General features: G+C 38.2%; 1 protein-coding gene across 1 annotated transcript; it reads right to left on the bottom strand.

Moving 5' to 3' along the window:
* On the bottom strand, nt 1-19,653 carry slc25a48 (solute carrier family 25 member 48). The gene is made up of 7 exons (XM_067600045.1): nt 19,358-19,653; nt 16,359-16,402; nt 15,596-15,667; nt 14,344-14,596; nt 11,120-11,407; nt 6,357-6,490; nt 1-2,944 (listed from the first exon to the last, which is right to left on the bottom strand). The coding sequence occupies exons 1-7, from the start codon at nt 19,410-19,412 to the stop codon at nt 2,840-2,842; spliced, it is 951 nt and encodes a 316-aa protein (XP_067456146.1). The 5' UTR covers nt 19,413-19,653; the 3' UTR covers nt 1-2,839.
* Between the last annotated feature and the right edge of the window lie 4,026 nt (nt 19,654-23,679).

The following is a 23,679-nucleotide window of genomic DNA, read 5'->3' as shown; positions in this document are numbered from 1 at the left end:
TGTTCAAGTGTTTATTAAAAGCTTTATTTATATACAATAAGACACTTCTGGCTCTCCACCATCTGAAATAGCACTTTATATATTTACAAGTATTTACATGACAAGAAAACAATATGTAAAATATAGCTATAAAACTCTGAGGGCAGACAACTTTCTTCAAAAGGTTTTCATTTCAAAATTAGAAATATCAATTTTGGGAAGATGTGCAGGGTCAAATTAAAGGATATTTTCAAAAAAAAGAAGATGATTGTGTCTTAAAACTATGACTTTTTGATGCAGGAAGATTTTGACATGAGGACTAGTTTGATTGTTTTCCCCCGAATGTGCTTTATTTCCATGAAAGTAATGAGTTTGTTTTTCAAAAGGTTATCTCATTTCGGAATGAAACTTAATTTCATTAGTGTAAATGCCATATAACTGTTGAGATATTAAATTCTATATTTGTGCTGCAAGCTTTGAAAAGCAATAATATAACTGTAGTGAAACGGCTCAGAATTCATGCATTTGAACGGTATCATGGGCAAAATTAGCTTTTGTTAATATGAAGTTAAAATTAACTTGTAAAACTCACTTTTCTTAATATAAGAAACACACAAACATATGTACAAGTGGACAGTAACATGGGATGCACATACAGTTCGTGTGCAGTGGAAGGCGGCAATATTTCACGTTGTGAATAAAAGGATGTGTCATTTTCAACACTACACTGTACTGTTCAATACAACATAAAGAGCAGTTATTTTATTGCTAACTTAACTAGTTTTGAATTTCATTATAGCTATCAAAAATATTCAATGTGTAAATGCACTAATTATTATGTAAAATAATTTAAAATGTATATTATGGATTATGTGCACGGTACAAAAATAAAACAATTAACTACAACTTAAAGTGAATTAACTGAAACAGCCAAATCATCACAGAAAGCAAACTGAGACATCTGCAAAAAAAAAAGACACAAAAATGTTAAATTTAAACTCACGGTTGTGTTGAAAATGTCACATCCTCTATACAAGCATTCAGCTCTGTTTTCAGCATGAATTTGTATTTCTTCATCTTACTCAGATGAAAGTGCACCTCTCCCTTCTTCTTGATAAATGACTACAAAATCTTGGCCAGTAAGCATTGATCTGCAGGCCAAATGATGTCCAGACAGCTGGATTAAAACTGCGCCAAGTTTAGTTGAAAAGTGAGTGTTGTTTTCAAAGCACTTAAATTACTATATTTCAGTGTGTTGCAAAGACACAATAGTTACCTAAATTTGTAATTTTTCAACCAGATTTTGGCAAATTTTTAATTTTGATATCTAGCCTTCTTTGGACCTGCAAATCAGTGCTTAATGGGTGATACTGTGTAATATAAGTATTACTGTGCAATATATCACAGATTGACACAGGGGAATAATGGTCTCACAGGAAAAACCTGCAGGTGTGCGAGCAGACGACTGTTGTCCAGCTAAAGTTCTGCTGCAGGACAGACTGATCCCAAACTGACAACATAATCTCATTTCCAGAAAACTACCTTAAAAAGAAAACACACTAAATTCTTTGGCAAATTTACATCAAATAAATATTCAGCTGCTCCACCAGAATCATCCATGTGTCTCCAGTTCGCTTCATTATCTTTGTGCTATGCTATATTTATTTTTGCATTTGTGTCAGGAAATATTTAGCGACTACACAACTAACTCGAGGATGCTCGCAACTTTCCCACTCATCGACTTTCCCTGGTAAATTCATCTCAGAACCACTTTTAAAGAGCCAAAGTCAAACGATAAATCAATCCTCAATCTCCACAAACAAACACTTCCTTGTAACTGCAGAGGAGCACCCACTTTCTCTAGAATTTGTCTTTGCGTGCTTATCACGTGCTTATCACGTGCTTATCATGCTTATGTTGCTGGCAGCACCAACAGAGGCATCTTCAACTTCAACTAGCTAATGCTCAAGCTAACAGCTAGCAACAAAGATGCTGACGAAAACATTTTACTCTCACTTTTCCAATTACATGACTATCAAAGGGGTTCTTCTATTGCAGTTCTTTTTAACAGCTGACCTGCAATATTTCAACTCTAGTAAGTTATTGCAAAAACCCTAATGTTGCAAACTGTCTTGCATTTTTTCTTTAAAGCTAATTTGGTTGATATACTAATCACAAAACACACACATAGTTTCCATCCAGAACTTGGCTACCATTTAAAATCATCTGTACATGTAGCTTTACTTACAATATAAATCCAAAATATAGAGCAATATGAATAATAAATATCATTGTCTAGAACAACAAAACCAGGCAATGACATTAGATATTCTGTTTTCTCTCTTCTGAGTTAATGCTAGTTAGCAAACCATCTCTCAGCACATGGTTAAGTTTAAGTGCTACCAAACATCATATGGAAACATGTTAGCATTAAAAGTGCTTTGTAGGGGCAACCATCATTAATGAAGGTTCCTGGTTTGAGTCCAGCCTCAACCACCGTCTTTATTTACACATATCTTCTGTTGAACTATCTAAAGTTTTAGCTTTGAAACTTGGAAGAAGTAGCTCAACATCTCAACATGCTATATAAGCACAGATAGATCCTGGTCTTCATGGAAATGATCTACCCAGGAACACATGGATGACTGTGGTGTCCTAATTCGTATTATTTGAGTGAAAATATTTGATCACTTTACAGTGAAGCATGCCAACACTATACTGTGTGTTCAGTGCAACTACAAGCTAACATCAGTTAAAAGAGCTGCTGACTCACAGCTGGTAGAATTGGGATTTGTTTGCTGTTTGCTCATTTGCCAAAAAACTGAGTGTTGTTCCTTTACCACCAAAATCGTTTCTGATCCTAAAGACCCCTGAAGAACTTCAGAGAAAGTTCGTAGGTCAGGAACATGGTGGCGCTCATCGGGAAGCCTCGAATGGCGTTGACTGATGTTCCACGGAAGAAAACCTGCATACAGAAACATACGGACAGTTTTAGGGATTTACATTATTGTTTGTTTATCGTTATATGGAAAATCAAGGCTGGAGTTGGATAGCATTTATCTGAATCCAGTATTGAATCCTCTTATCAAATTACAAAATCAATTTGTAGGTTGAGAGTGCAGAATTACAGCAGTTTTGAGTGGCAGTCAGATTTATGTTCATGACCTGCATAAAAAAAATAAGCAGAAGTTGTGAAATGTTCATTACATATATCTGACACATGGAGTAACAGGTGTAGTGTACTTGTTTTTGCACGCCTTAGTTTTCACACTATATATAACTTAATTACTGAGATATAAAAAGGTAGTGGTGGGCACCATTTAAACTTTGGACAGAGCAGTTTGCCCCACTTCCCCTCTAGATGCTAAGCAAGCTAAGCTAATCACCTCATAGCTCTAGTTTCATACTTCAACAGATGAGAGTGGTATTAATCTTCTCATCTAACTCTCCACAAGGGAGTAAATAAGCACATTTCCCAAAATGCCTGAGTCAATATCATACGCAATGTTAATTGGGAAGACTTTGACTCCTGATGTGATTTAAAGTGACGTCTCTTTTGCGTCATGAATGATATCCAGTTTCCAGACAACATCTTTGGCAACTTACTCATGACATTAACTTTAATCTGCCGTCACTGATGTCTGGCATTTGAACAGGTGAACGTGACTGCTACCTAAATGTTATGCACATTGCAACTGCAAGCTGAGGATAAAAATAAATAATTGCAATTAGAGCAGCAACAATTAGTCAATTATTCGAGTAGTTGACAACTATTAAATTAAATTTTTGATAATAGATTAATCTTTGTCAAATGTCAAATGTGAATATTTTCTGGTTTCTTTAGTCTTCTGTGATGGTAAACTGAATATCTTTGGGTTGTGGACTGTTGGTTGGGACAAAACAAGACATTTAAGGATGTCAGCTTGGACTTTGGGAAACAGTGATCAACATTTTTCACCATTTTCTGATGTTTTATGGACCAAACAACTAATCAACTTCAACTACAATCACTTAATTGAGAAAATAATTGACAGGTTAATCGATAATGAAAATTATCGTCAGTTGCAGCCAGAGTTTTCTTTGCTTACTTTATCTTACTGTATCTTCCTTTAATCTCAGATTTTGCACATTTTGTCATTATCATTATTTTCTTTACATTTTAATCTCTTTCTTCCAGATCTGTATACGAAACTAAAGAACATTATCCAAAGATAGCCTGACTTTTAACAAAAACACACAGCGCACAGGGAAGACAGTGTTGTATCTTCTTTTGCTTTAGAGGACAGTATCCTATAATAACCTGACTCATTGATCCGTGAGTTCACATGAGCAGTTCAGTCCCCTCTTGGAGCACTGGTGACCTTCTGTTATTGATCACATGACTGTTTTGTTAAGTAAAGTTTCTGACGCTTTTCCATGTTGGAAGCCTGAATAGTTTGTCTACATTTTGTGACCTTTGACATTATGAACATTATGAAACCTGACACCAGGACGTTGGTTTTGGCAGCAGATCTGTTGTTGATTTGGGAGGGATTCATACAATCACGTTGCAACGGTTCACCTAACATAACCCCCACTAAAGCTTGACAAAGTCACAAATCTGCTGTTTGTAGTTTCATGTAACAGTTTACAGCTGCATCATATACTGATTCTTGCTGATAGATCAAAACTATTTCAGGATGAGAGCTGCAAGTTTTGTCTGTATTTCATTATAATGTCACCTATATTTTCCAGCTTTTTAAACATTTTCCTATAAATGACACTAATCCAAATAAATGAATCTGATTATCCATTACTCTCAGATCAGTGGAGAACCAGAGAGTGTTTATCATACTGCATGTGTGTGGGTGTGATGCCCTGGCTGCTGTTGGTGTAATGTGATCTTTATCAGAAGAGGTTGTCTGGATGCTGAGCTTTCATTCACCGACAGATTCACGTGGATCAACACCCTTCAGGGGATTCACGTTCTGAAAATACAGCTTGAAGCTTGTCGTGTTTACACTCTTCTAGGGTTTCACCTCTGAACGATTAAACCATCTGTTTCATTTACAGCAGCTAGTAACCCAGTAACCCTGGCACCCTGGGAATGGTACTCAGCATCTTTGGTATTTAAAGAATAACTACGCATCCAAATTCTGCTGGTTCCCTCCCTCCCAGCATATTTTAAAAAATGCAGCAGAGGACCAGATAGGACAACGACTGTAGGGGGCGTGGCCTCGCGATTATGTAGTGTGGGACACAGGAAGTAAGGGGACACCGACTGACCACCGCTCAGTGTAGCATGAACAGAGATGTAGAGCTGGTAATCTGAGCTAACCAGTCGTGAGCAGCTGCTGACAGACTCTCTGTGTCCGTGCTGGAGAGTCCACCGGAGCTTTGACAGTCATTAGAGGCTCATTCAAAGCACTTTGTAAAAGTTTCTGTGTGGTCCATGTGTGTTAGCGGCTCTGCTACGAGAGGCTCTCCTGTGTGTGTGTGTGTGTGTGTGTGTGTGTGTGTGTGTCTGTGGGGGAGTGACGTAGATAAGTCCCAAACGGTTGAAAGATGTCAGCATTGGCCTTGTAAGGTTCAGGGCTGTTTTTAAAAAGATTACATGTTGAGCATGTTATTTTATACAATTGCTGTCAATGTCAACATTAACACCAGTACTGATATGTTTCATCACAGTACTGTACAGTTATTTAATTCAGATTACAGCTCCTTTGCAGTAACATGTAGAAATAGAAAACAAGCAGGCAGGAAACGGTTTGGAAGACGTCCCGACCTCAGCCGCACGTTTCACACACCCCTCCAACTCTGAACTAAACCAGCATCAGGTGAGCAAGCCGGCTAACCTACATCACAACTTTGGAAGTCACATTTCTCCTCTTCCAGAGTGTCTGTCAGCTGAAGGCAGACATTGATATCAACACTCCATTAATCGCACTACGACAGCGAGCACGCCGACCCCCAAGTGTAAAAGTAACGGAGTGTTACTGGGATTAGTAACTGTAATGTAATTATTGAATTTCAAACTGTAATCCCTTACACCACTCATTACTGAAATCTGGACCAAGTATTTGCTTTCTTATTAAGTTGTTCTGCTTTTTATAGATACACTTTTTGTGATTCGGCCAAGCGTATCGCAAAAATGAAAACCGCAATTACAAAGAAAACTCCCATTTTTTAACATAATGCACTATTAGTACGTTAGATCAAGCTCATCATTATTTACATTTTCCTACACATATCAGCTGTCAAGGAAAAAGGAAGCTCATAATGCAGATGATTAATTCTTGACAGGTTGACTGAGTTTGCAATAAGCACTTTTATGACTGTGTTATGGTTCTGCTGTAAATCAAACTTCTCTTCCTCAGGTCGGAAGTCATGCAGCTCACCTGTGCTCCCTCTGTCTTGTAACTGTGGATGATGCAGTGTAAGATTCCCCTGTACTTCCTCTGCAGCTGAGCGTCTGCCTGCATTCGGCTCTTCACCACGTCAGCCGGCGTGGCCGTGACCCAGGATATGGACCCTTAAGTAGAGAAAAAATAACTTTAGATGTCAAGCGTGAAACACTGCCGGGGTTATGGATTCTTTTCCCCGCAGAGCATTATGCTGCATTCCAGGTAATTCAGAAAGTCAGATTAACTGGCATCTAATATGGAAAAGTACAAATGGTACTGAATATTAAACAGGGGCACAATCCAACAACAAAATATGACTATTAAAATACATTGTTGTGTACAAATATATGGCATATAACATGAAATCTGTGCTCGGAAAGTCAGGTATCATCTTAATTTGCTTGTTTGTGTTTTGTTTTGTTTTTTTCTAAATAGGACCACTGGGACATGCACTGAAGTCAAAGCTTTCAACTTGAAACTAACAAAGTTGAATAAAATACTGTATAATTTACAGACTCCCCCCCCCCAAAATGTCCCAATTTAGCATGTGATACTTCAACAGACCACAAAGATGGATCCTTCAGTGGACCTGAAGACTCACAGAAACCAAAACTAACTTAAACCAATGGTGCATTTAGGTGATCTCATAAAACCTGTTGAGTCATATATCCATTCAGACAGCTGAGGAAGTGGAAAAGTACCAGCGGTAAAGTGAAAATAAAAGGCCTGCAATCCTCTTTGAAGTTGTTTCTCAGCTGATATATTTTATACTAGAATTCAGTATTCAATAAAGTCATCAAAAGCTAAATAGCAGTCTATTATGTGGAGACTGGGAGGAAAACAGCCACCTTAGCAGAAAAAAAAATGCTTTTAGAAAATGTGAATTAATGGCTATTTGATGATACACAAAATAAGTTTAGTCTGTCCCACTCCACTGGATTAAAGGCTTAAACTGAAAATAGTATAAATAGTAAAAATAGTATATAAAAATAGTATACTTTACTAGAAATAACATGTCAAGTTTACTAGATTTTAAACAAAATGTTGAGTTTACTATCGGTGGTTAATCATTGTGATATGACAGGCAATTGGTTTCCAAACTTTTTTCAAGTAAACTGAACATGTTAGAATTTACGGTGTAAAGGCTGCTCTAAAATACCACAGTTTATACCCTTGTAGAACAGCCGCTGTTTATTTTGGACATGTTCAGAGTTGTAGGGGTTCATTTTGGCACCAGATGATGATTCACATACAGGCCTGATGGAAGTGATTTACAGAACACAGGGATTTCAGTTTTCTCTCCAACACGTTTTGACTCCGTCACGTGTTCGTAGGTGGCTGGTCTGCATCTGGAAGCAAGTCTACTTGAAACCTCTGAGACCAAACAATTCCCAAATCAGAGTCCACAGGCCCTTCACTGTTTATCCGCCGTGCACACAGCTCACATTCACCCGGGTCGTTCCCTGTGGTTGGCTGTGCGTTCAAACACCCCTACTGCTCTACACTTCAATGCAGCAGCAGCCTGATTTCTAAAGTTTGAGCTTCCACATGTTCGCAGATGATGAATGGTTAATGATTTCTTGTAATTGTTCTGTCCTGGAATGAGGCCATTACACTAATAAACCCAGCAACACTCCTAATTAAGGTGAACTAAGGTAACCTTTATTTGTGGCACACCTATCCGGAGCAAGCGTCACAAGGTGTTTCACTAGTCAATAAAAATAACCGACACACATCGTGCAGTAAAACAGCACACAGACATCAATAAAAGATCGGTCTGCACAAACACACTTCACACACTGCTGACTGACCAGATCAAGGCCATTCTGGGTTGTGATTTAGACCGGAAATAGGTTTGTAGCTACAAGGAAAAGTACAAGAATACTATCTTTTACTGTCAAGTACAATACATCTGTATTAGAGTACATCATTTCCTACTAAACCAGTTAATGCTATGTGTTCTATGAGAGAGAGATGGGCTCCTGAATACATCTCAAACCTGGACATTTTGCAAAACAATCTTCAAATAATCTTCAGAAAAGACTCTAAAGAACAGGTAACAGCATTAATCAGGAAGAACAGAAGAGGAAATATCATCTTTGGATATATTTTTAAATCAAAACAACTAGCTAGCTAAAACAACTAGGAAGCTAACAGAAGAGTTATTTTAATACAAAAAGATAAATTAAAAAAGTTTCTTGTTTGTGGTATTCTCTCTCTCTCTCTCTCTCTCTCTCTCTCTCCATGAACTGGTGTGATGGCGGCGTGACCAACGTTTACGGCGGCCTCTCCTAGTTCCAACTATGCAGTGTCTTTGTCCATGTCTACGCCTACATCTGTGTCATCGTGTGGAGTGCAAAGGAAATATGTCATCAGTTTCTTTTGGACATTTGTAAGAAATACTTTTGCTATGAGAAATACTAGCTGGGACAATTAAATCAGCTGAGCGCGCTTACTCTGCTACGCCTAGTGGACCCCAAGGAGACTGGATCTGCACCAGAGAGGAAACATCGAAAGCAGTGTGACAGGACGTGAAAGTGGGGCAGGCACGGAGGAGTGCAAGCTAGGCTAACTGTTAACCCATACAAACCAGTTGTCCCAACAATTATGTTGCCAAATGTTCTCTGGACAGCTAAATGGATTATATAACTCCCCAATCAGTGCTGGTCACTCGTTGACATGCAAGGGCTGCCTGCATCGAACTGAGACATGTACTTTTCTCTCTAAATGCACTTTAGTGCGCTGTGGTGCTAACTGCTTGTTCTTTTTTTGTTTGTTTTTTCTCTTAGAATATATGTTTTTATCCATTTTTTTCCTTGCCGTTGAAAGAAAATGACAATAAACTAAATCTTGAATCTTAATCTTGATCTTAATTTCTGGACGTATACTGTACATTGCTTAAATACAGTTTCTGGATTTATAGAAATCCTCCTTTTAACTTGTTGCATTTATTTGCTGAATCAGAAAAAATAGCTTCCATTAAAGCACAAAGTTTGTGCATCATCTAAACCAATCTGGGCTGAATATACACTCACACACAAGTTCATTTGGTGAGGGACCAAAATGAACCGGCATCATGGCTTTGATTGAGGCAATGTGCACAGACTGGCTACTTCAACTTCAGTTGTTGCTTACATTGATCACCAACTTGACGATATACGATAAACCTGATTTTTCTCAACAATATGATAAATAGTTATGAGTCATGTACTTCATGTTCACTTCTTTTTCATGGGAACTTACAATAAGCCATCAAATGAACTGACTGTTAGTATTCTGGTGTTCTGTCGGAAACAGTTCATGCCAAATCTGATTTAAATGGGAGTGCACTGCTGGCTCAGCTGCTGAACGGTCAGCAGCTGTGCTGCTTGTATTTGGGGACAAGAGAGCCAATTGCTGTCCATCCTAAAGAAGTAAAGGAAATAGTTATTTAAGGTATCGGTGTACTCCGTCAGAAGAGTTTGTCAGATGGTCAGACAGCTTTGGAAACCTCTTCTCCTCACACCTGTCCAATGTCAGAACTGCGTCTGACAATATTTTTAATTTTCTGACACCGACAATCTTGACATCCACACCCATTTCGTACAGTGACTGACCAGCTGTGCGTAGGAGAGAAAGAAAGCACACTTTGAACTTGTCTCTCCAGCTGTCTTTTTTCACTCTTTACACAACTATTTGTCACTTTAAATGTATACAACATAGTGCAACACTCTGAAAACGTGCACCATTATCCCTATATTTAACAATTATTATGTCTAGCCTCTCTTCATGACAGCAAGCTTTTCATCCCACCTTCGAGTGTGGCTGTTCGGAACAGATATATCTGAATGGATGTATATACTGTATATTTACATGGTATACACATTTTTAAGCATACCACGGCCTTTACGTGGTTGCCAAAACACTGTTAAATGTATCCTCATCCATGACATCCTCTGCACTCATATTTTGGGATGCCATTTTCACTGTTGGAAATGTAGCTAGATTGCAATTTAAGCGAAGAGAACAAGGAAGTTTTGTTTTTGAGCTGCATACCCAGAAGCAGAGACTAGAAATCCAAGTGGAAATAGCCTGTAGTTCTTCATTGCCCCCAACTTGGTCACTGTATATGTTAAATGAAGGTGCTGGTGCTGGAAGAAGAACAGATCTACGCCCCAGAACACTGGAGATAAGGTTGAAAATTGATAAAATGGTCATTTAAAGGGTGAATCAACAATGACTCACATACTGTTAGTCCGGGAAGTAGTACTACATTGCTCTGCGTGGGTTTAAAGTGTAACATTGCAGTCACTGGTTTCCAACAGCTGCCTAATACCCAGTTAAGTTTTGACATCACTGATCAGAACATACAGTAATGCAACTGGCTTTGGATACAACCCAAAGAAGAAAAAACACCACTTTATCCTCAGTTTGTCAACTTCCTGTCCCATGACCCGACGATTAACTTGATGAGTTGTAGGCGGAGGTAACCAGTGAATACAAAACCTTCACATATATTTAAGAAGCAGAAGGCAAAGCCAACCAGCTTGTATTAATTCAAGATGTGCACAATGTTCCTGAAGGTTTAGCTTCACTCTTCTTTCTTTTCTTACTCCTTTCTGACTCCCTGGCCTCACAGCAGACCATAACTTACGCTTAAATAGATCCCCAACCCTACTGAAAAGACAATTTAAGCCAAACCAAACTCTAATAACACAACAGAAATACCCAATATTCACTACTATAACGCTGCGTATTGTAGACTTGGTCACATTTACCTGCCAGTCCTCCGGCGAGCCAGATGGAACACGGATGAGGGCTGGACGTGGCGTCTGGCTTCAGCAGGTCACAGAAGATGGTGTAAGGGATGAAGTAGAGTATATATCCAGGAACGTCCCTCAGGATCATGGCTCCGGCCCCCCTGTACAAGCCTTGGAGACCCTCGGTCTGCAGGATGCTGCTGATGCAGTGGATGGGGCCACGGTAGAGTCTCTGGTTGGGGATGTCGACGGAGCGCAGAGGGATGTTGGTGCCGTTGGATACGTTGCCGGCAAGGTGTAAGTTCTCTGTAAAGAATAAAAAGGAAATAAACAAAATTAGCAACATCAATGCAATGTTTAACCAAACTGCTGAGCAGTATACTCTTTGTTACATGGTTACATGGTGATGGAGGTTTCATGGCTCAGTTCCCATCTGTTTTTGGCGGTACTGGAAACTGCTCAACATCCTGAATAGATTCTTTAGATGTTATTGATCCATTTACTGTTTGTCATCATGTTTTTCCATACTGTATTTTACTTTCTTGGTCTATTCTGTACAATATCTACTGCATGTCTGTCCTTCCTGGAAGAGGGATCCCTTCTCTGTTGCTCTTCCTGAGGTTTCTTACATTTTTTTCCCCTTGTTAAAAGGTTTTTTAGGGAGTTTTTCCTTACTCAAATCGAGGGTCTAAGAATAGAGGATGTTGTATTGCTGTACAGATTGTAAAGCCCCTTGAGGCAAATTTGTGATTTGTAATATCTGGCTATACAAATAAAATTGACTTGACTTGACTTTCCTGCTCCTGTTGGTGTATAAACTAGTCTGTCTCCTCTTCTGATGGATTTCTGCTTGTGTGGTTGTTAAAAAATAGTGGAAGTGATTAATAGACTCAATAAAACTCAACTTAAAAACATATAACTATATAAAAGATGATTATAGCCAGTTCTTGGGGTGTTAGTGAGCATTTTAGCGAAGAGATTTTGTGTCTTGGTGCATCTTTCTCCAAACTGCAAAAGAAAAACTGATGAAAACATTATGCTCTGACCCTGAAGTGCCTCTAACCATTGACTTCCTGTACACTGGGAGTGAAACCACCAACCCCGAATGTGTTAATGCATTGTTAATATTTCTCGCCAACTGTGGTTGGCAGTCAAAATGCCAACCACAGTTTTGAATGTGGTGAAAAAGAATCTGTTTCTTATATAACCATGTATCAGGTATTATCAAGATTATCAAATCAAAGTGTTGCCCGATACTGAGTGAATCTTCTGGCACTTTGCACCATCATAGAATCAGTCTGGATCTGAAGTATCTAAACGGAAGTTATCACATGCCAAAAACAGAAGAGTGTGAGTTTAATAGACACCATAAACAAATAAAAGGCAATAAATGTTTCACGTGCAAGTTCATCCTTTAATTTAACGGCTGTGACCTCAGTTTTATTGGTTTACTGTTTAACAGAGAGACAACAAAACCCCAACCAAAATATGTCCAAAATATATCTACTATCAAACAGCCTCAACCCTGTAGTTTTAAAAGGTGTCTGTATCACTTATCAGACCTTTCTGGGAATATAATTGACTTCCCTACATTCAGTATGATCCAAATGGCAATGAACTTGTGTAATTCGTGGATGACAGTACGGATATTAATCACTGTTTCACCAGTTGACTGTGCGAATCGAAAGCAGAAGAAAAAAACTTGGTTCCTCATCTCTGTTCAGCATTTGCACTTCATCTGAAACCGCAGCTCCTTCCAGCACTTTTAATATGACTGCCACTTCAAACTCTCTCAGCGCCTCCAATTCATCTGCCACTACAACTTTATTGGTACTTCCATTTCTACTTCATTAAGTGCTTCTCTTTCAACTATCACTTCAAGTTCTTTCAGTACTTCAACTTCAGCCATGACGGCTGTACAAGTAGATACAATAATACAAAACCCTCAAAAGAACAATTTTGAGACATTTAAGCTGTTTCAAATGTTAGATATTGTTTTTTAAAATCATGAGTATTCTTATCCAATTACTCAGTTAATTATTAGAATTCATCAGTAGAAATACTGGATTCTACAAAAAGTTGAAGTAGTCAGTTTTAAGGCTGCAACCAACAGCTACAGCTATTTTAATTATCAATTAATCTGCCGATTGTTTTCTCGATTAATCATTTAGTCCGTGAACTGTAGGGCCACGGCGAGGTCTTCAAATTCCTTGTTTTGTCTGACTAAAAGTCTAAAAATGTTAAGATATTCAATTAACCAAATAACAATAACTAAACAGCAAATCTTCACATTTGAGAAGCTGGAAACATCAAATATTTGGCATCTCTGCTTCTGACGACCGACTAATCATTGCAACTCTAATAAATGTTGCAACTTTTTGGGCATTTTTAGGTGAAAATTTAAGCGCTTGGAACATAGCGAACGTACAGATGAACATCAAAGATTTAGATTACGATGCTTGAGTATCTGACATGAATCTAAGCTCATCACAGCTGCTGTGAAGGAGGAGATTATTGACCTTTAAACAGCCACTTTTCAAGACTACACAGATTTTAGGAGGAGTATGACTTTTACTTTAAGTGACAGTCTTACACCAGAACTGCAACTTGTGGATGAAATCTAAATGTCAAGTAGTCAGGTCAGTAGCAGGGACCTTGCTGTTCTCACAGTAAACAGCACGATAAGGTGGAAATGTTTCCAAATCACTGAATGGAGCCTTGTCACACTCACACACACAAACACATACACACACACACACACACACACACTGACACAGTGTCTGACAGTCAGCGATGTTTGTTCAGTCTCTTCTCAGTATCAGAATGCAATGTCATTCTGACGTTCAGCTATTTCACGACCTTGAACTGCTTCAGTTTGATTAGCTGACTGATGATGATGATGACCGGACACATTGAGTCTGTTTCTGATGCTGATCCTTGTACGAATTTTTATAATCTTTTTTTAACTTTAGAAAACAAATTGAGCCTATTTGAGCTTCCAAAGACAAATTAAAACAACATATATGCCTGCTAGGACTGTCTGTGTGTGCTCAAGCGTTGTCAGCAACTATGTCGACTATGTTCCAGAGAACCAGAGGAAAAAAAAAAAACCAGAAACAACAACAGCGGTCATGTATTTTTTTTTTTAGATTAAACTGTTTTTCCTGCTCTCTACTGCCTACGGGGGGGAAAATAAAGCCAAAAAAAAAACCCCAACAAAAAACAACTTAACCCTAATTTACCTGCTAGAACCGTCTGCGTCTGCATTTGCAGTCTGATCTTGACCAGATCCACCGGGGCTCCCAGTCCAACTGACATCAGTCCAGTCAGCATGCTGGCCACGGTCAGATCCAGCATGCCGCAGGGATGCCGCCCGTCGCCATAGCGATACTTGCTTATGAATCTCTGTGCGTTGCTGAAGAAGCCAAACACCACAGAGTTGTAAACGGTGATGCTGGCCAGCGGGAAAGACATGCCTTTAAAGAACCCCATGACCTGAGAAACATGACAGGTTGCAATACAGTTAGTTGTAAGTGATTATGAATAATAAAAAAAGACTTTTTCTTGTGGGGAAAGAAAGCAAAACCCTGGATTTAAAGGAGCACATTTTAAACTCAAGAGTGTACTCAGCGTTTCCTCTGCCAACAATGCACAGAATGAAAAGTAGCAGCATGAAGGCTGGAGGTTGCTGCCAAATATTTTTCTTTCTGCAGAAAGTATTCTCTCCTAGTCGGGGGGAGGGGGGGGGGGAGGTTTGGAAGACACATGTTGAAACTTAAACACAGCTGTCCACTGCCTTAACAAATCATCTGACCACTGAGAGGAGGAGGAGGAGGAGGCCTTTGGTTTCTGTAAGGTAGTGTAAGGCTGACACATACCACAATCATTCATATTGCACCATCAACCTAGTGTTCAACAGATGCAGCGAACACTTTTCTTCATTTCCCACTAACAATTTAACTTATAATCATTCATATCGCACAAATAATCAAGCTTTGGTGATCTAAAACCTTTATCTTCATTTCAAACTTTTAAAAATAACTAGGTTAAACTCACTTAACATTTGATCAATTTTTAGGATTCCTGCTGAGAAACTGGGTCACTGAAGCAACACAAGTAAAACAAAAACTGGAACCGACTCAAGCTAAATAAAAAATAGGTATAAAAACATAAGCAACCCACAAATTACAGCGTTGGGATGTGATAAATATAATGCATGAGTGGAAAAAAATGTAGAGAAGAGTATTATCATTGAGTGAAAACTGACAGCAACACAATTCACTGAGACAAAAGAGGAGATTTATAAATCTCAGGATTTGTTAAGCTCAAACTCTAAGAAATGTATGACTGAATATTTCATTTCCTCTCTCTCCGTCTATCTTTATTACCAAAGAGCAATGTACAAAGCATCCAGGAAGTGAATTGAAAACGGTTGTTATCTCCTAATCATTCATACTGTACTCAGGACGTTACTGTACATGGTTTGATCTTTACCGTTTCCTTCCTGTAGATGGTGAGGACACAGTGTAAAGTGTTCTTGTAGCCTTTCCCCGCCTGGAGCCGCGTCTAGAGGAGAGAAACCAAACAGCGTCACAATAGGACTGAATAAAACAGAACAGAAAGCCATTATAGCTCGACTCTGTTCCTTTAGCATCAGCTGAACAAAGTATTTTCTTACAGTTTTCATTGTGCTTTCTCAAAACAGCCTCCTGAAATAAATATCTACTACTTTACTGGACATTAAAATGTAAAAACGTCTTCTTTTGTAGCATAAAACAATGATTTTTGTTAGCTTTCTACAATAAATACCTGCAAAATACACGGAAAGCTAGCAAAACTAGCTAATCTGAGCTAATCTGGAATTCACCTCTCTATAGATGAGACTAAGAAGTTTCAGAAGATGTTTTTAGTATAAAATTCAAACTCCAAACTACCGAATGGAGCCAGAACTGCAACTGCAACATTTTGGATGTGGATTTGCCTTCTTTCTGTATCAAAAAAATACATAATTTCCCCATTCATCCCCCATTTTTCTCCACTTCTTGCATCAGTAATTGGATACATGTCTGTCAGAAAAAACAAGAACATTTGTTCAAAGAGGTAAACTGGTCTTGATTGTTCTTACAGGACAAAGCACCAGAGATACATGAGCCTTATCAAATGGCAGATTTTTGTTCTTTTACACAACTATAATCAGGACGGGGCAGTTATACATGTGGGAGATGTGTGGTAAAATCATGCCATAGGACTGAAATACCTTCACTGTGTCCAGTGGATGGCCCACAACAACACTGGAGGCTCCTGCAGCCAAAAGAGAAAGAAAAACAGACACACAGGGGAAAAAAAAATGAATTTACAAAATACCACAGGAGGAATAAAGAGATTATGTTTCCGTGGAACTGCTGATGTAAAGGCATTTTGTTGAAAAGTTGGATTTGCTTTAATAACTGCGAATTTTTCTTTTTCTTTATAAGACTTTTTTTTTTTTATTCCCCTCGATAGGCAGCTATACCACTTCATATTAGTTTCATTGTTCCACTATGAAACAAATATTATGGCCTTTTGTTCCGCTTTGTGATGAAGTTTGTGATAAAGATGTAGCAAGAGAACGGTCAAACGGTGCTGTAATCATGAGGCCCAGGGGCAAAAATGAGCCATTGTGCCTCATGTCCCCACCGCTCTCTGTGCATTGTGTGGGTGTCCCGTCACCTTCCAGCACCCATCAAGCACACACACACACACACACACACACACACACACACACAACACTACACATAGCAGCTTATACACTATATTGCTTAAAGACTCAGTACTCAACCAATAGTTAGTTAGTTGTGTCGTGCACATACGAACGCCCAACCCCATATGGACTTACAAGACACCAAAATACAGCTGCATAAACACATACTTACATTACATTACAAAACAAAGAACTTTGTCTTCTGCACCAAGAGCTACAATTAAAATCAGCCACACAAAAGGTTCCTTTACTGAAACATCCAGAAAAACCCTATAGCTGATGGGAATGTACCCGAAGGTAACGGTTCACACACACACACATCTTTGACTTTTAGATTCCTCTCCTCACTGGCTGCAGATCTGTTGTGCGTTTTTTAAGACTTAAGCAACATCAAATAATTAAAAGAAAATCTTAAAACTAGATTTTGACTCTGGGCGCTCTACCAGACCTCAAGAATAAGTTCTGATGCAGGACTTGGCTGACTACTCAAATCCTTCCTGATGATATTTGGCTTTAATTGTGCGTATTTTGAAACTTGCCCAACAAATTTACAGTTATTTGCGATGACCACAAAAACCAACTGACATGCAGTGACCCCGGGGCAGTTGCCCATTTTACCGACTCACTTCATCTAGTTGTTTAATCCAGCTTTGGCTGCTGCCATGACAGTTACAGAAGCACAAATTGCAAAAAAAAAAAAAAAAAAAAAAAAAAAGCTTTATCCTGCAGTTGCTGCTTAAATCCCAGAGCAGAGCTTAAAACTGCAGCTTGTACTCGTAACATGGTTTTAGGGTGTAACTTTATGTATTTAACAGCAGTTCAAGTACTTAAACTTTTTAAGACATCTCAAGTCTTTATTTCAGATGTGTAACTGAGCAGACAGCTTTGGTTCACTCTGCTGTATATACATTGTGTCATTTTCAGCTGAAATGCAGGTCAAAGTGTTCGACTGATACTAAATTTTTCTTCAATCTTTTAAACGATTTGCTTTTTTTATTCGTTTTATTTCTTGAGTGGCTGCACTGCTGCAGAGCATCAGAGGAAAAAAAAAAATCAGTCACAAATCAGTCATCGCTTCATCATGCTTTATGCCTCCCCAGATCCTCTAAATCTTCCTCTTTGCTGCTCAGTACTTCTCCAACATTCCTTTTAACTATGTTTTAATCGACTAGAATAAGAAAAACAGGATAATTACTGCATGTTAGTTTGATTTTTTTTTAACCAACATATCAAACTCCTGAGAAAAGAGCAAGTCTGAGGTCTTTAGAAACTTGAGTTTGACTGCATGTGGCCTGGATTAGTTCCTAAAGGTCACAGCAGAGCGAAAGATGCTTCATCTCACATACGAGACAGACAATGAGAGAAAACATATGAACGGTGTGTTTAGGTGACGTCTTTGTTGCCTCCACTACTGCACATACTGTAAAAAAGATTTTTTTGCACTTTTAATAAAAAAATAGCACCATTACAGTCAAAATTTCAACGTCTTCTGTGAAAACGTACAATCAGTTTCATTGGATTATTACATTTTGCAGTAGTTTTTTTCAATCAATTTACAGTTTTTTTTAGTTGTGGCTCATATTTATGTAGCATTGATGACAGAAATTCTGGGTTTAAGGTTGCAACGTTCATCACAGATCATCATCATCATCATCATCATCATCAGCTTTTTTTTCTTACATTATTAAACCATGTAAATATTTGAACCACTTTCAAATTCATCCCAAAACTTTAGGTTTTAGTTTAAATTTTACTTTTTTTTAGTTTAAACAGTTTGATCTCAACTTTTTTTTCTTAATTTGCCTTTACACGGGCAACACTTTCAATGTAATTCCAAAGACTTTCTGCTTCTCTTCTTCAGGTTTTTATTGATCTTTAATTCAGAATCGCTTTTTGCTGCCGTTGGACCATCCTGTATGAATAAACAGGACAACATGGGGTCAGTATGAGGGCTTTGGGAGGCCTACTTTTGTTTATTCAACTAAAACTGATGCAGCAACAGCGCCTCTAACGGCCCGAGCTGCACGCATGGAAATCTACTTCAACAACGTTTTCTCATTAGAATGAAACTAATCCTTTAACCGCAGCCGTTAAATGCAAGAAGATAAAACATTTAACTTCAGGATGTTATTTTAGTTGGGAGTTAAAGCAGGAGGTCAGAGTGTTTATTAGTGTGGTGAAAGCAGGGAGGGAGAGGGGGGGCAACATTTCTCTGCAGACCCTCCATTGTTTACAATGGATCTGGATGCATGTTGATCAGCAACGGTTTTCCTGCAAAGCGGCTTTTTATTGTGCGAATATAACAGCTGTGCGTGTGTTTATCTGTTGTTTTCCTCAATGCAAACCTGATTTCATCCAAACAAACATGCAGATTTGAGAGGACACTGAGTGCAACTCCTACCCTCCCCTCCCCTCCTCTCCCCTTCCTCCCCAAAAACCCCCCGCACTGATCCACACAACACCAACAGGCAGCTTCACTCTGAATAAAAGGCTGCAAATAACTTAGTGCCACTCACCTCCGATCCATCCTGCGATAAAATCATCCAACCGAAAACTCTTTGAGGTTTGCATCTTCAACTCAGAGCTGCTCTGCGCGTCCAAACTTCATCAGTCAGCACATTAAAAAAAAAATAAAAATAAAAAAAAACACAATCAGTCACAGCGATGAGGAAAACAACGGTCAGACTTTACTGAAAATGTAGTTGCCGGATCAGTTTCTCTGTAACGAAAAGAGATCTTACTGAGTGTCTGCGATGATAAGAGAACCGCACAGCAGGTTGGCACAAACGGCCAATCACAGCGCGGTTTGGATCTGCGGGATAGCTCTCCCGACCAATCAGATGTGAGCTCTCCAAAGCCACACAGCCTATAGACACAGAGTCATGGAAATGAGCCATGAGGAGGAAAAGCTGAGCAGAAATGCAGACAGACTCCAGTGTGAACTGCAGCCTGTTGACACACACTCTGTAATATTATCATAGGAGGCTACACCCTGTCTGTGGAAGACTGCATAAAGATTTCAGTGATGTTTTATGTTATATTTAAACATATACAGCGCATCTGTAATCAGCTGATCATATTTACAACAATTCTCATCACTAGTTTCTTTTAACAATCAGACTCTGTGTCAATGAGAGGAAGATTTATGAGTGTCTGTCACCTCTGGAGACAGGAAACAGTCAGATTCATAGAGTTATATAAATAAAAAATCATACACAGGACTTACATTCCTCCCTCAGCACTTAAAACAATGGACTGAAGCTCATCTGATCTTTGCTGGTTGTGGATAAATAGGGTAACTGAATTCATATCTTTTTCTGGACAGAAGTGGATAAAACATTATCAATGTTAATGGATATAAATGTCTCACTATTTCCTTTATCCTGGGGGTTTAAATTGCTGCCTAAAAAAGAGCAGTTCTTGCCTTTTTGGCTGTAAAGAAGAAAGTTTATAAAGCTTTGTATTCTTTGCATTATTTTTGAGTCTGTAACTGAGAGGATTCTGGAAACTGGACCCCCCCCCTCCCCCCTTAAAGGTCAGGTACGCTCACCGATGCAGATGATAATATTGCAGTTTTTCAAGTCAGTCTTAAAACAACAGTCAGGTGTCCAAATGATCAGTGAAAGAGGTTTTCCTCTCTGTAATCATTAAACCAAACTGTGGCTGAGATGTTGTACAGAAAGGGGGCAGAGGAGTTTACAGGTATTACAAGTGGAATCATCTGTTAGTGTGTTTGTCTTAAAGAGACATTCTGTGTCAAAATCTAGTTTTAAGATTTAAATTATTTTAGTTTATATTGAGCTCTTTTGTCGTAAAGTTGTGTTTCATTAAACTGCACACAGAAAACTGAGGGTCAGGTCATATTATTCCATCATAGGAGTCCTGTGAGGCTGCAACAATTCATCTTCAATATCATTGTTCAGTGTATAAAATGTCAGAAAACAGTGAGAAAAATGCCGATCATTATTCCCTGAAGCCCAAGTGAACATATTCAGAGGATCAACAGTGACAAACCCTCCGATATTGAGTTTAATATGTTGTGTTTAAGAAAACTTACAGCTTTAATTTTGGTAAAGTCCTCTTATTCCACTCTGTCAGACATTATATGTATTCATCGAGTGATACAGCATATTCAAACAAGCATCAAATGGAAATATTCTAGATGTCATCATTTTGGACACATTTCTGCAATATTCAGCCTGACATATTTAGTATGTTTGAGAACTTTGGGATTGATAACATGTTAAGCTTCACAGCATGAGTTTGTAACGACAGATCCACCCCAGTAAGAGGTTCATTTTGACTCTTTAAGGTTACATAGTTTATAGTTTTCTGAAGGAGTTTTACATGATTAGCTGATATTCAAGACTGATACTGAGTGTCTCAGTCATTTAAATACTGTCCTCAGGTATGTTATTGTGGTACTTTTACAGCACCACATTTCAGAGAAACATGTTACACTTTTTACTTGACTAACGTTTATCTGACAGCTGGACTCAGTAGTTTAAGACCTTCAGGATTCACTGTGTGTTTATTGTCGTTTTTTATCTCTATTTTATCTTTTTAAAATAATCTAATCATTACAGCCTCCACATACATCAGAACTATAAAACACATGAAGCAGCTCAGGTCACTGACCTGAGTCTGTTTGTTCTGCTCGTGTCTGTGTGTGTTTCCTCCAGGTACTCTGGTTTAGGTATTATATGTTAAGTATTATGTTCGCTATCAGGATCTTCCCGCCGCTACCCTTGACCAAGGCGCCGACCTCACAGGTGGAGCCGGTCCCCGAGGCGTTACACTGCTGCTCCTTAAGAGTTCATACGAGCCAAATCAGAGGACAGATGTGCCCACTGGGTTTAATAACAAAGCTTGACTTAACTTGAAAAACACATTTTTAAAACCTTACTATGATAGACAGACATTATCGGACAACTTTTTCTTATCCACTAATTCTCATCTTTCAATTCAGTTTTTATTTTAATATTGTTCCTTTGCTGTTTTGTGGTTTGTAACAATAGTTTTAAAAAGTCCCAGAACACTGGTTCACAAACTTGTGACCTACAGGAGGAAGAACTATATTTCTCTTTGTTTTTATAGCTTCTAAATCATTTTATGACCCTTAAGTAGGTATTTCCTCTTATAAATATGCACTTTTTATTCATATTTCATAATTACGACCCTTTTTATTATGTTTTAACAAACAAATATAATTTTAAATTGTCTCTCATGTTGTACCTTGAACTGCATGAAAGCAGCTATAAAGGTTTAATTATATAAAAGTTTATTATTGTATAAAATTCCATGATGCTGCCGTCATGATACTTTGTCTCCATAAAATATAGAAGTTAATGTTTCAGAGATGTTTTGGAGGACATACCCTCCCCTCACGCTCCTCCTCCTCCTCTTAACAATCACACAAACCGAGCTCCACCCTGCGATAAGACGCTGATAACGGCGATGCACACTTTGTGGAAAATTACCAGAGAAACACAAGTGGACCCCCTTTAAAAAAAACAGCTGTTTCTCTGTGGCTCTTTCCCAACACTTCTCTGTCTTTTCTTTTATTATTATTCAAAACAAATAAAAGTCTCAATTTGATTAGTCTCTCCTTTTTTTAATCTGCCAACAGACATGTGTGAAGAAATAAACTCCAGACAGAACATTTGTTGATTTAAAGCATTAATGTTTTTTCTTGGTTCTTTGCCATCGAAAATACAGAGTTTGGCTGTTTTTCCCCAAATACCTCCTGCTTCCTGTCATGATCTAGAAACCCATTTTTAATGCTTCCATCTTCCTCAGATCTCTTGGAAACTATTTAAAAAGTCCTGGTCCAAGGTCGTCTGAGGATGTATATATAATATCATACTTAAGTATGTATTTATTGGCATGCAGGTAATGTTCAAACTGAATAAAAACCTGCTCTGTTGCTGATAAAGGAAAGTACAAAAAGTTTCCGTTCACTAGAATCCGCACAGTCTGTTTCAAACAGAAGAAGTCTCAGATGCACAGCGCTGACAATTTTTCCCATGGGCTTTTTATCTCACGGTTCACACAGTTTCCAACAGAACTTGTTGCATTTTACTCTCAGTTTCAACTTGTTTTTGGTCGACGCTTGAGCAGAGGAAGAATCTAATTCTAAAACATATAAACACACACTGTTAACATTTGAAAGAAGACAATTTAAGTGGACTTAAAAGTTAATTACTGTAAGTTGCTTTTAGTTAATTTATCAAACATTCATTATGTCCTAAAGGGAAACTAAAGCAGCCAATCTGCTTCTTACTGTATTATTGTACTGTCATATAAGGACTTTGATTATCATATATGTATTTCATGACTTTTCTTTTTCTCAAAACCAACACTAATACCCTCAGGACACTATCTACAACTTTCATGGATTGCTACTATGAATAGTTACATTAATATATGAACATTTAATATATATATATATATATATGTGTGTGTAAAGATCAGATTCTTGTATCTTTGGACATTGTCGTCATTTTCAAAAAAAAGTAATTCAGATACATGGCAAACCTTAAAAATATGGATGATGAAGGGTTAAATCTCTGTAACAGGATCATAGTGTAAATAGAAATATATCTACTTGCTGAAAGCCTAGACTACACATTTAGACGGATTTCCTTTGATGAAATCTACACCGCAGCTGATGTGTTCAGCTATACATAGACCTGTGGAGCTGCGGGATCCAACGGCCAACGTGAAAACTGTTTCTACACAGCTTACCAGATCATAACATATATAAAAATATAAAATATAATAGAAAACAGTAAGTAAACTTTAAGAATATATCCCTAAATATAAATGTAAATTAATA

Source organism: Thunnus thynnus, chromosome 9 (assembly GCF_963924715.1).
Source record: "Thunnus thynnus chromosome 9, fThuThy2.1, whole genome shotgun sequence".
NCBI classification, from domain to species: domain Eukaryota; kingdom Metazoa; phylum Chordata; class Actinopteri; order Scombriformes; family Scombridae; genus Thunnus; species Thunnus thynnus.
This window is presented reverse-complemented; position numbering and strand designations above follow the sequence as displayed.